This window comes from Python bivittatus, unplaced genomic scaffold (assembly GCF_059951505.1).
Source record: "Python bivittatus isolate LINGU-HERP-01145 unplaced genomic scaffold, Pbiv_v1 ctg000080_np1212, whole genome shotgun sequence".
Classification (NCBI taxonomy): Eukaryota; Metazoa; Chordata; class Lepidosauria; order Squamata; family Pythonidae; genus Python; species Python bivittatus.
The window spans coordinates 7,397,030-7,410,444 of NW_028277035.1; the positions used below are offsets into that span (position 1 = coordinate 7,397,030).

General features: G+C 40.4%; 1 protein-coding gene across 1 annotated transcript in view; it reads left to right on the forward strand.

Annotated features, from left to right (window-relative positions):
- Positions 1–2,301: 2,301 nt before the first annotated feature.
- The window catches only part of METRNL (meteorin like, glial cell differentiation regulator), a 37,094-nt gene continuing 25,980 nt past the window's right edge, over positions 2,302–13,415 (forward strand). The window contains exons 1-2 of the mRNA XM_007431193.3: positions 2,302–2,621; positions 9,568–9,953. Of these exons, the coding sequence (XP_007431255.1) occupies positions 2,491–2,621; positions 9,568–9,953 (517 nt within the window). The 5' untranslated portion in view covers positions 2,302–2,490. The remainder of the gene's footprint in view (positions 2,622–9,567; positions 9,954–13,415) is intronic.

Sequence of the window (13,415 nt, forward strand, 5' to 3'; positions counted from 1 at the left end):
CCTCTGTTATTCATTAAAACTGAGTTTTCTGTTCAAGCTTGAAATAAGATGTGCCTGCTTTGATGAATCAGATTTTTTTGCAGATTGCTATTAGTAATAAATCATGCCTGCAGAGATCAGTAACTGTTCACTGATATGCATGTGCTAAGCTACAGTTTTTTAAATAAGGGTTTGCTGAGAAGACCATAGCTGGCTGGGTTTGCCCAATTAGCTGAGTTTATGAACCACAGTGGTTAGGTTCACACAATATTCTGAATGAAAATTAAACAAGAAATGTAATGTAGTTTAGTACAATGAGTGAAGCCAGCCACTTGTGGTTGATTTGATTAGCAAGCACTTTAATCTGTAAGTAGATGTGATTAGCAGGTGCTTTGTCTGTAAGTAGATGTGATTTTTAGAGTGGAATATAGTACTCTCAAGTGGAAACCAATTATTCTGATCCATTTTATTCTAGCATCAGGTTCCAATATGATATTGAACCTGTGTTGCCTTTCTTGATGGATATTTGCTGTAAGAGAGACCAGAAGATGCTGTCCTGCATATTCTTTTGGACCTCTTACCAACTTTTGATATCAATGAATATGGTATCTTGTTGAATTGACCTTCCTGGCCAATACATGAGCATACTGAGAGCCACCCAGAGTTGTGTTTCTTAAGATTAAAATCTTAATCTAAATAGGATTCAGTAAATTGGGGCTTGTCTGCCAGCCATCATTTGTGCCTCATCCAGCAATGCAATTATGTGATTCGCATCACTCATGTTATGACATTGGAGGCAAGTACCTAGGTTTATTTGTTTATTACATTTATATGCATCACTTGCATGATAATGTCCCAACAAACATGTCATTGTTTGCTCCAATATGGTCTCATCCTTCCCACTAGTTTTGTGTTCAAAATAAAACCTTTTCTCCACTTTAAGATAACTTTTTAAAAGTGCTGGTGTTTTTCAGAACGGTAACTTGCCAAGCCACCTATCCTTAACTGCATGCTGATGCCCAGATGGAATGCTGGGAGGTGCACTGAACCAGTTGTCCCCCCCAGTGAACACCTAAGACCTCCCAGTGCAAATAGGAATTCTGTACGCCCAACAAACTACAGTATGCAACTCCATAGAACAATGGAAATAGCCCTCAATGGGGTTTGATCACAGTGGTTGCAGGAGGGGTCAGTTTAATTAATAATTGGATCTGGACCCCTGTCTGGGAGTCTCCTCAGCATTACAACTACTTCTACATACCTGTGTGCAAACCTATTTTTTTTAAAGAGATTGAATGAAAGACACTGAGCAGGTGCAATTTCACATTTTATACCCATTTAAGCATGGCCCCACCATGACTTAGGAATATAAAGGAGTTTACTTTGCAGCTGCCTTGATACCTAAAACATTTGCTTGGGTATAATAAATTTAATTTTTTTTAATAAAAAGTAATAATATAAAGGGTGTATCAAACATCAGGCCCCATGGGCCAATCACAATATGTTTATTATTCTTTTTTTTCAGAGAAAATGTTACTGTACTTAAGTTAGTGTTCAAAGGTCCTGCATCAAATGAGTAAGGAAATGTTTAGAAGAAAATGGCAACCAATTTATATAATAAATTGTCTATGGAGTCTGACTTTGGGCACATCCTGTGTAGTTAAAGTAGAAATACTAAAGTGAGAAACATTGTTGATGCTTTGATGAATAGCATCATCCTAGAGGCCTGTCCTGTGTCTGCGATGGACCTGTTCGCTCTTGGCCCCTCACCTGCTGCTCTTTGGTGAACATTTGGAGGGTGTGTGATGTACAGCCCTGGATTTTGGGCCCAGTCTTGCCCTAGTTGTACCAAAAGAAGCTGTCAGTTAAATGGGGCATGCTTTCCCCCCTCAGTTCAGTCTTTACAGTTGCTTCTCGGATTATTAGTTTTGTTTAATATCGAGGCTTTTCCATGTTGCGTGTCTGACATCATTGGCTGCCTTGAATTTTCTTATTTTAAACAACGTGCAGTTTTTAAAAAAGCAACCCTCATATCAGAAATGTCAATGTTCTTAGCTTCCTGTTTGTTAAACACCAAAACTGGAGCGGTGACAGTCGCGAGGGTTCTCCCACGAGGAAAGCCGCCCGTGCTCGTGCTCGTGCTCGGCTAGCTGCTGTTCCTCTGAAAGCGGTGAGAGCTTCTTCGTGCGTAGTTAGGAAAGCAGTTTAGAAGGCCAGGAGGGCACGGAATCCGCTCCGTACAAAAATCCACTGCGCGTTTTAGCCGCAGTCTCTGGAGTGGGTGGTTTCCGAGGCGCAGCGGCTCCCCGCCCTCCACTAAGCCTGGGACGCGGAGCGAGCGCCGGGTAGGAGAGCGAGGGCACTGTTGAGCCGAGTGGCCGGGCGGCGGGGATGGGCTCGCGCTAGCGACTTGCTCCAGGGCTGGTGTCCTCTCGCCATGTAGCGCAGGCTACGGGCGCTCTCCTCTTCTCTCCTCTGGTGGACCCGTTCTAGAGCAGCCCGGCGGGGAACATGCGGAGAGCCCCGGCGCCCGGGCTGCTGCTCCCGCCGCCGTCACCGCTGCTGCTGCTGCTGGGGTTTTTGGTACTGGACAGGGGCTGCACGGCGCAGTACTCGAGCGACTTGTGCACTTGGAGAGGAAGGTAAGAGCGCGCTGGGCAGGGGCTCCGCGGGGTTCGCGGATTCGCCGCCGCTGTAAGGTGTGTTTCCAAAGGTTGGGTCTTTGTCCGGGCATATCCCCGTGCCTGGGATCTGTTTCCCAAGGTGCGCTCCAGCGGAATCTAGGACACCCCTGCTCGACCCGATCTTCCTTTCTCTGGGGTGGCGCTGCTCAGTCAGAGGCGATCAACGCTGCCTTTAAAGAGGGCAAGGACTTTTTGGGGAGCTCTCCTTCCTCTTATTGGGGGGATGGGGGAAGCCGACTTTGTTCGCAGAGGATCGCTTCTCTTTTTTCCCCAAAAGCCTCTTTCTCCCTGTTGCGGTTGGAGCGCTTGAGTGGTGTTAATAGCGAAACGAATGCGAGGCTTGGAAATCTTGGATCCAGGAGAACTAGTACTCTTCCTCCCCACCCCCGCTCGCCCGCTTCATCCTAGAGCTGCCGGGTGTGCGTGTTGCGGGGGTGGGGGGGGGGGTCTTAGCTGTTCTCGAAACCGCTCTTCAGAGAAGTTTAGTTCGGGAAGGGCAGGGAAGGGGCGCATAATTCCGTGTCGGCTTGCCTAGCCCCAGAAGCTCCAGGACACATGGATTTGATCGTTGCAAAGGGATAAAAGAAATCCCTTCTTTTTTTCTCGGCTGTTTGCTCTGATTTATTGGAAGGAAGAAGGAGAGGGACAGTTTGATTAACATTCCAGGAGTGTTCAGGATGAGTATATTGCCAAAGCAACGAGCGAAGGAGGGGCGGGGGGAAAGACGGAGAGCGCTCAGCAGACAAAGGTAGAGTTTCTCTACTGACCACCGCAGCACCCTCCACATCTGTGCAATCCAACACCAGAACAACATACTTCAGGAACTCCTCGCTTGGTAGCCTCCTACCTTTTTGCACTAACTTGAGTGTAACTCGGTAGGCTTTTTCAGCCGCCCTTGAGGAGGAAAAATGGATAAGGGTTTATCAGTATGTTTGCGTATATGTGAAGATTGTTTCGCCCTTGTCAAAGTTGCGACTCTGGGCTTTTATTTTTGCAGCGTGTAGCTTTTATTTCAGTCACTCCAATAATCCTTCCTTCCTCCGCTTGTGACGTGTTTACTTTTTCTTTAACACCTGATGAGCGCGGGGCTCGTTTATTTCCTTAAAACGCCTTGGATTCCGGAGTTTTAGGGAGTTTTCTGTTTTTGAGTTTTCTGGGGGCTGGGGAGACTCATTAAGATTGGAGACCTGAGTATTTTGCTGTCTACGTTTGGAAGCTGTTCCCTGGAAACCGTAAAACTGGCGTCCGTGCGTGTGTGTGCGTGCAAGGAGGTCTCCAAAGGGGTGTTTAACGTTCTCCTGAGTTCACCTGCTATTGTACAACACCGATCTCAGAAGAAATGTTCTGAGCTGAGTCTGGTTTCTTACACCTGTGGCATAACGTCACTGTTGTTACTTTAAATTTAAATCAGGATTGCTAATGGCAAGTTCTCTGCGAGTAATTCCTTAGCTGCCACAGCTATGCTAATCGTCATGGTTGTGAAATCTTTAAAACTCCTTGGCTCCTAAGTTCTCCTCTTGCTGCTTCTGATTCCCTCCTCCCCCCTCTTGTGCTGTACAGTAATACTTTTAATGTGTCGCTATGGTTTTCAAAATCTTCTGTAGATCACAGCTTTTGAAAAGGCTTTCATTAAGTTATGAATCCCAAACTAAATGATGAGCATCTGCAATCTGTATTTGAAGTTTTCAAAGCATTTTATTTTTAAATAAATGGAAAGCAGTGAATTATTTCATTGAATTTATGCTTACTTCAAATTGGAAGGTTTAAATGAGTGGAAATAGGCAATGTTTGGGCAATAGCAGAAGTTTTAAATGATGGGGATCAGATTTTTCAGCTCTGTGTGTGTGTGTGTTTTGTTTTGTTTTCTGGGAGAGAGGATCCTTTTTTAGAAATTACTTTGGGGGAAGGGTGAACTCTAGTTATCACAGATTATCTCACATGTTAAGAATTGTCACATGCCCTGTAGCAAAATAGTTCCATTATCTAGAAAGATAAGTCACTGAAAATAGTGGCATGGAACACTTGTTGAATACCATCAGATAGTTTTATAAGACCTGTACCTAAAACAAAGTTCACCTGATACTGGGAACCATTTACAGTTTTGCTACCACATTCCTGATAGTGTGGTTTGCTGCAATTACTTTGTGTAACAAAGCAAACACTTCTTAGGCAGCAGTCTTGGAATCGACCTAGAACCAACTTCTCTTAACATCAGTATGGTTTACTGCTTGAAAATATTTGTGGGTTCCTACATAGAAATTGCTGTGGCCACTGAATCAAAAATCTATACTTCATATTACTCACAAATTCACATAAAGTTATTTTGTATATCTATAGTTATAAATGTCAAAAGTATATTACAGACATTACTGTATCTCAGTGTCCTTTTTAGACCGAAGGATATTCCAGACAGGAGATTCATTGGAACCATTTTCTGTTTGTCATGCATTAAATGTAGCCTCTTTCACATCTTTCATACCTGATTTACCTTTTCTTTTCTTTTTTTTTAGTAAAGTTCATAAATGTGCATGCATAGCTCTAATCATGTATGTGCACCATTTTTGAAAATGGGCATTGGGTTGTAGATGTCTCCCAAGATTTCTTTAAAAAGACCAAGCATTCCTGCAGTGCTGGCATCCTAACCTACTATACCATTTGATTTAGATGTGGAGAGGATTATTAAGGAGATTGTGTGGGGATAAGGCCATATCCATATCTCTCCCTAAAATTAGTGGCAACAATACCTCTGTAACATCAAATGGCAATGTTATTTGGGGGGGGGGCAGCCGAAAGTACATGACTTGCTAAGTCACTTCATAAAATACAGGACAGAGGCAGTATTCCTGATTTATATCTGTCTCTCAGCTGCAACACTAAACCATTAATATATTACTCTACTGATGAATGAAGTCTCTCTTCTGGGCTTGTCAGTGTCCTGAATGCCAGCCACAAGGGATGTGTGTGAGCAGCATGACTCACTTCCCTGTTGTGGGGCTTACCCAACTCTCTTCCCCCCCCCCCAAATCTGTCATTAAATGTTTTAGTTTCGGGGAATGACACATGCTTGCTGACACTTGCAATTGCACAAGAAAACATCAGATGTCTGAAAAATAGATGGATCTGACCACCCAAACAGGTGGCTGTGGTTTAAGCTGGGCTGCTCTGGCCAGCAGAGTATTATGGGGTGGGCTGAAGCTTTGTGGTTTGAAGTCCCATCCCTGGCATCTCCATGTAGGATTGGGAAAATCCTGCCTGGAACCTTGGTAGAATTCCTGCCTGTCAATACAGTTGGATGCATGGAAGCTTTTCCTTACAGCTACCTGTATCTTTCTTAAATGCATTAATGACTGTGCATGATGTCCAGTAATAGGCATATGCCTCTGAGTACTGGTCAGTAGAGAGCAATAGTGGGACATGACTGTTGCCCTCATGTCTTACTCATGGGCTTTCAGTAAAATTTTTGTTGGCCACCATGGAAAGGAAGATGTTGGACTAAATAATAGTGCCTTGCAATACTTTAGAGTTGAAGGCCCAAAGGGGCTTCAGTGTTCATGGAGGGGCTCATCCCACCCCTATCAGCAGTTCCTTAAAGTAGCTGTGTTTCTCCTAATATCACACAGCTGCCTTCTATGATCCCGGGAAGAGACATGCTTGGTTGCAGGAGTTCTAGGCAAGTGCTGTGTGTGTGCTCTCCCCTGTTTCCAAAACTTTTTTTTTCCTTTGAAACACTGCACAGCCGTACTACTAAATCTTAATCTAATCCATCAGGCTGCTGCTACGAGTAAAAAAGAATGAACCCATGAGAGTGATGGGATATAGAGGTCACAGATTCAGCTTGGCCTTCTGGAAAGGCAAGTTCAGCATGGCCAGTGGTGAGAGAGACTCACAGTTTTAGTTCAGTAACATCAGGAGGAGCATAGGCTTCCGGTCTTGTTACTGATGCTGCAAAGTATCTTTCCTTTCCTCTTTCTAGCATGAATTGGTGATCTTGGCTTAGAATCTGTTGAGATTGGTGATGAATAAATACGCATTAATGCGTATGTGACAATTCTTAACAACTGGTAGCTTTCAAAATTAGGCTTTTCTGAAGCTTGGAGCAGTTGAACTTCGTATATCCTAGGACAGCTGTGTGCCCTGCAGATGTGTTGAACTACAACTCCCAGTACCCCCTGGCCAGCATAAACAAATGTGCTCTGAATTATGAAGTCTTTTTGCCCAGCCCTAATTGCCTGCCTTCAAAATTCTGGCTTTTTTTTTTTCCTAAAGATTTTTATACAGTCAGAAGTGATTATCCCATTGTTGTATGCAGGATTATAGCATATTCTTTCTGACAGTGTAACTTCAGAAGTTGTATTTGTTACTGTGGCAGCAGATGAGGTCTAAAGTACAAGCTGCCACTAATCTGTGGTATCCGGCTTTCAAAGTTAAAGATTTCAGTGATAACAGAGGTGTAAATGCCAGGCCTTCTACTTAAGTTCCTCTAAAGAAACTGGTTTTTTTCTAAGTTATCACACTGTCCCTACAGCAGGTTTGCCTTAGAAATGCTTGAAGTTCCCATTAGTAGTTATAAATAACATTGTTCTGAACAAAAAGGGGAACCACAGTTATATATTCATAAGTACTGTAGCTGTCAATACGTGTTTCACTTTATGAGAATGAATATTGTTGGCATATCTCAGTTTGGAAGTAAAGGATGCAACTTCTTGTCTGTGGGTGGGGCTAAGTCATTCTGAAGTTTTTCCGTTTAGGTTAACAGCCTTAAACTGTATTATATGGCCTTATATTCATGCATAGGTAAAACTAAATAAATACTCCATGGATATTCAGTAATAGTTTTCTATCAGCAACTGGGCTAAAATAAGCTATGACCCTTGGTCTTATCTATGTAAGAACTTTGGCCATTTATCCTTGGCTTGAAACCTAACTAACATCATTTTATATACATAAAACACAAGATAAGTGTCAATAGCCTCTTCCCACCCTGAATGTAGGTTTGCTTCAAAATATGGGGAGTTAACTTGCTTGGTATAATAAATTGAATAATCCTTTACATAAATAAGAGGAACAGCAGATGATTTGGCAGTTGGTCCTGGAACTGGCTATATGGATGTGGGATTAGAAAAGTGGCTTTGTTCTCAGTACAGGCATTTGATATCTCCATATTTGTCAGGAAAAGAAAGATTTGTTAGTCCATCAGACCTCTTAACACCTTTTGGTAATGAATCATCTCACCTCTCTCTATGCAGATGTTTTCTGTCTTCACCAAATCTTTCAAGCCATAGATAGCTCTCCATTTCCACCAATTCCAAAAGCTTTAACTAGGTCATGATCTTTTAGCCAAGTCGGCTCAAGTTGTTTTGAAGTGCATTCAGTGTTGTGAATCATCTATTCAGTAGGAACTTGGTGGATTTGTATCCTGACTTGCTTGTCTCCCTAATTCTCCTTTACTCCTCTATGGTTTCTTTGATATCATTAACTTCAATGAAAACAATGCTCCCTCTTTGCTTTTAGTCACAAGAAAAGCTTGCAGACCTGTGTTTGTGCGTAGTACCAGAGTCACTTATTGCTAAAACTTCAAAGCAATAATACTCCCTTGCTTTTCTTTCAAACTGAAAGGTCACATTTTGGTACTGGAGAAGTTTCAAATGATCCATGGTATTTTGAAGTGGGAACTTCTTCCACTCAGGAAATTACATTAAAGCCATTGATAAAGTATAGGTTATATGTGGGTTAATGAATTTCAGGGCTCAGTTTTTGGTGTTGGATTTTTTTTTTTTTGTATTTTGGAACAAACATAGTATGCCTCTGAGCCACTTGCACTGACTTTATTATGGAGAAATAGCAAATTCACACTTTCAAGTAGGACTTTCTATAAACACTGTAGTTCTCCTACCATGACCGTTATCCTGGCTGCATTCAGCCATGAAGCAGTCCTACAGGCTAGGCTGTAATTACAATTCTCGTTTGATAAATGTAGGTGATGAGGAACACAGAATTGGTAGGATCAGGCAGTTGGGGCCTTGAGAAGTGGTTTGGATTCAGCTCTGAGTTTAACTGGCTGCCACAACAATGCACTGATACTTTGAGAAGAATACTCTTGGAATCTGATACCATACACATCAGATCACCACTTAACACTAAAAACAAGCAATATTTCAAATGTCCCACTGAGAGTTGCATTTCTCAAATCTGTCAGAAGTTTCCCTATGCAAATGTATGAAGATCAAGAACTAGCCCCTTCTCCCACAAGCCTGTAAGCTCTTGCTATGGCTGCCAAGCTTACTTTGCAGCTGGTAAAGTGATGGTCCAATTATTCTAACAATTAAAAGTTAAGTTTCTCGGAGCTTCCTCATGAAACCTCTGAACAGTGTATTTTGCTGCATTCCAGTAATGTCAGGTACTTCACCTTAAATAAAAAAATGTATGTTGTCCTAGTGTCTCTCATTTTCTCCCCACCCTCCAAATCATATCTCCCACAGCTAATTTCTGCAGAAGACCTTTATATTTTATTAAATTTGTTTTGTTTACTTTTTAATAAAATCTACTGGAAATCTGATGTTGCAACATAAATGCATTCATCATTTTGGTTGGTATGATTGTCATATAGGGTTGGACTTGAGGCTGAGAGTTGTGTTGAATCCATTTTTCTCCTGAACAGCTTGGCCTTGTTGCTTAATTTGTTTTATGGAAGAACTTAATCTGAACTTCACTCCATGGGATTGGAGTGAACATGATGTTAGTAGACATGATTAATTTGACTATTTGATGGAATTGGAAACCTTTCTAAACTCTTAAAAGTTATTGCATTGCAGTTTTCTACAATCTTCTTTCAAGTTTTCACAATGGGTTTTATCTGAGTGCCTATAATATTCTGTAGAATAAATCCATCTTTCTTTTTTCCTAGTGGATTAACTCATGAGTCCCACAGAAAAGATGTTGAACAAGTCTACCTCCGTTGTTCTGAAGGAACCATAGAATGGATGTATCCCACCGGAGCACTGATAATCAACCTGCGACCCAATATTATATCCTCTTCCAAACATTGGACTGTTTGCATAAAACCTTTCAAGAACTCTGCAGGAGCAAATATTTATTTGGAAAAAACTGGAGAACTGAAACTACTGGTCCAAGATGGAGATCACAGGCCTACTAGAGTGCATTGCTTCAACTTTGACCAAGGTGGGCTTTTTGTCGAGGCTACCCCTCAGCAGGACATTAGTCGGAAGATTACAGGCTTCCAGTATGAACTGATAAGTAAGGGGATGGCATCTGATTTGCACATGATTTCTGGTGAGTTGTGATACATTATTTCTATATGGCCTTGTGTGCTTAATGCATAGAAATAACTCACTCTGATTTACAGTTTATTGATTTTTCTGTTTGTACTTGAGAGGTAGCAATGCTGTTCAGTCCCAAGGCTGTTCAGACACAGTCTTCAAAAGTAATTCTTTTTACAAAGAAAAAAGTTGAAAAATTTTAAACATAAACAACTTATATAAACAACTTATTAATGGCCCTCCTCCCAAGTCTATCTATGCAACTTTGCTTGTTCACCTCCAAATGTCTTGTTTACTTTGCACTTTTTAGCTTGAGATAGCAAGTCATATACCTGTCTATCCATGTTGTGGGGTTCCCTTTCTCCTCTTGTTATGAATACATTTAGATTGTGAGATAGGCTTCAGACCAGTTTAGTAACTTAAAAGAGAGGTACACCTATTTATAAACTTAATTTTTTTTCATATATGATTGGCTTTCTATATAGATCTTGCTTCCAAAAAAGAAGTTGCTGGTATCCAGATGTTAGAATCATGTACCCCTGTTATGTTCCATATATACTGCCCAGCAGTTCCAACAGGCTGTTGTTGCTAGTCCTTTTCCCTCTCCATTTGTTTGTTTTTGTTCTTGCACTGAACTCTTTACTCCTTGTTATGGAGGAGTGATGTTTCTTCTAGCTGTCTAATCACCTTGTGAGGGCCACGATACAGTGATATATAGTTAGTTGTGTTAGGATAGCATTTATATTAAGTTAGTTGTGTTTTTGCTGATTCAGCTCCTGTTTTTGTAGAGGGGCAAAACTGTTTCTTTAAACATGTTGTAACTGCCTTGCAGTTGAAAATCATTTTAAGTCATTCACAACAGTCCATCCACTGCTGATGTCTCTTAATGAAGGCTGGGAAAGTTAGGGCACTTGTAAGTGCTCCTTCCTTCCTAGAGACCAATCCCTGATTTGCAGACAGATGAGGGAACTGTTGACCTCAACAAACAGTCTTGCAGAGATAAAAATTGATCTCTTCAATTGTTACCTCTTGCTTCTGGTAGAATGTACTACAGATATTAATGATGATTGCAGCACTATTTTTAATTTTTTGGCATGCTTATCCTTGACTTTTAAACAGGCTCCATTTCAGCTGTTCAGCAAAAATGTTTTGTTCTGTATAGGTTTTTTTTCCTAGCTTTTTTTTTTTTACAAGTAAAGTTAACTTGGTTCAACTCAAACTATTAAAAATGTCTCTTTGTGTTGACCTTGATGTGTGGTGTCTTGACCTCTATGGTTACTACATAGCTGCAATGTCCCCTAGTAGCTGATAGGTGGCGCATTTGCCATTACAACTAAACTTAAGACATTTTGCTTTCAAAAACATTTGTAATTCATCAGCCTTGTCTATCATACTTTTAAAGTTGAATATTTTAAATATGTCTGTCACTGCAGTAAAATCCCTTACACTTCACAATTTTTAAATGTGTTCTCAGAATTTCTCCTAAAGATTTCTCTTTGTTTTGGAAATCATACCCCTTTTTTCATACTTCCCACATCACATAGGATATAAATACTGTCCCTAATATTATTTCTCATTGTCATTTGCCTCAGCTAGCTAAACTTCTCAGAACATGTTTTTATTTCTTTTCTTTAGCTGGCAATTATTCTGATAGTTGGATATTATTTGGGACATCTGAACCAAACATTAGTTCAGCAGATTATCTTATTATGAACATTGAAATGACAAAGTAATAGGAAATATTTTATCCCTTAGGATATTGCTCTTTGGACTTAAAGTTTTGTTTTTAGTCCAAACTGTAGCTTAGTTTTCCAGATTTGCATGCATTTCCTGGAATGCTTGTCTATAACTTTGGTAGGCATAGTATTTCCCCCTGTAGTCAATTCAGATTCTCTCTATATAGTGCAATCATATTAATATCCATTTAATGAGATTTTCTCTCCAGGTAAATGCAAATAGGATTGTGGCCTTATTCTGTTTTGCTGAAGAACTCAAAGTAGATTTGTTTCTTTGTCCAAGTAAGACTTGCATAGATCCTAGTTTGATATGAGAAAAATATTCACTTTGTCCCTTTTTATGGATATGCTGAAGTAGACCATGCTGTTTTTTTTTTATGATAGAAAGAAGCTGATTTTAAAGCCTTGAAAAGGTCTTAACAATGGTCAATCTACTCTTTTCCTGAAAGTTGTATTCTTACTTTAGTAGAATGACTTTTTCTTTTTTTTAAAAAAAAGAAAACTCTGGGATAATATTATTGGAATCTGCCTTTATTTTTGTTCTCCTCTTGTCCTAATCCAGCTGTGATCAAAGTTCATGTGTCATCCTACTTTAAGGGCCTGCTGTGTCCCTCGTCATGACACTGCTGTGAGCATCAACACATAAGCAAACGGTACTTGGTGGAGTATCAAGGTTTTAATTGATACATCCAGCATTTTATTACTTTACACACTCCTTTTGACTCAGTCTGAACTTTGCAAATAATGCTGTAAAAACCACTGCCCGTGCATTAGCAGCACATGAACATTGTGCTGTAAACGAATGTTTTAGCCACTTCTCTTAGATCATGAGGTGCTAGTGCTATAGCATTATTTATTCAAATTGTCTGGTTTTTGGTAAGCCCTAGGAACAGAACTGGAGCAAGAGGCATTACTCTGAATAAAGAAGTCATGGTGGATTAACTCTTAAACTTGTTGTAGGCTGGATTTGTTGTCATGGGAATGCCTGATGACAAATCCTTGTGCATATGATTGACAGAAGCAAATGCACCTTTCTTTGATTCATCACACTATATCCCAGAAATGAGTTTAAGGCAATATTGTTGTGGCCATGTCTTGAGTTCCTGTGTTGTAGATATCAACATCTTCTTGTCAGTTCAAGGGCTAGGAAATGAACTGCTAGTTCGCTGAAGTTTGCTATCTTATGGTTAGAATTACATCATTAGGGAGAACTAATGCAAGAGTTGCCGAGAAATTCTGCAAGCAAGAAGAGCATGTCATCTTTTGCTACTTCTGTCACTCTTTTCTATGAGCATGACATTATGAAAAAATGTGCTTTTCTGCATTTTCATCAATAGCTTATTATTATTATTACTGTTATGGTCCTGTAAGCAGTTGATGTGGAAAAGCAGGTGATCAGGACTCAAAATGCCCTCTAAATTGCACCAAGATATTATACAGTAGGGAAGGGAGGTTTACATCTGGAAGCTGAGCACATGAAATACAAAAGTTGCTCCTCCTAATACAGCCTGTCTTAGTCTAATTCAATGTGGACAGATTGTATTTCCAATTTCCTTAATTCCAATCAAACAGAGAAGATTACTTTATTAGTGGCATTCCTGCCAGCTGTGAAGAAAACTAGGAAAATTTAAAATGCCCCTCTGCCCCCCAATCCCACTGTGCAGTTTCATCAATCACTTTAGAATTAACAAATAAAGAGGGCTTTTGGTAAAGAATTCATCAACTGTGTACATACACAC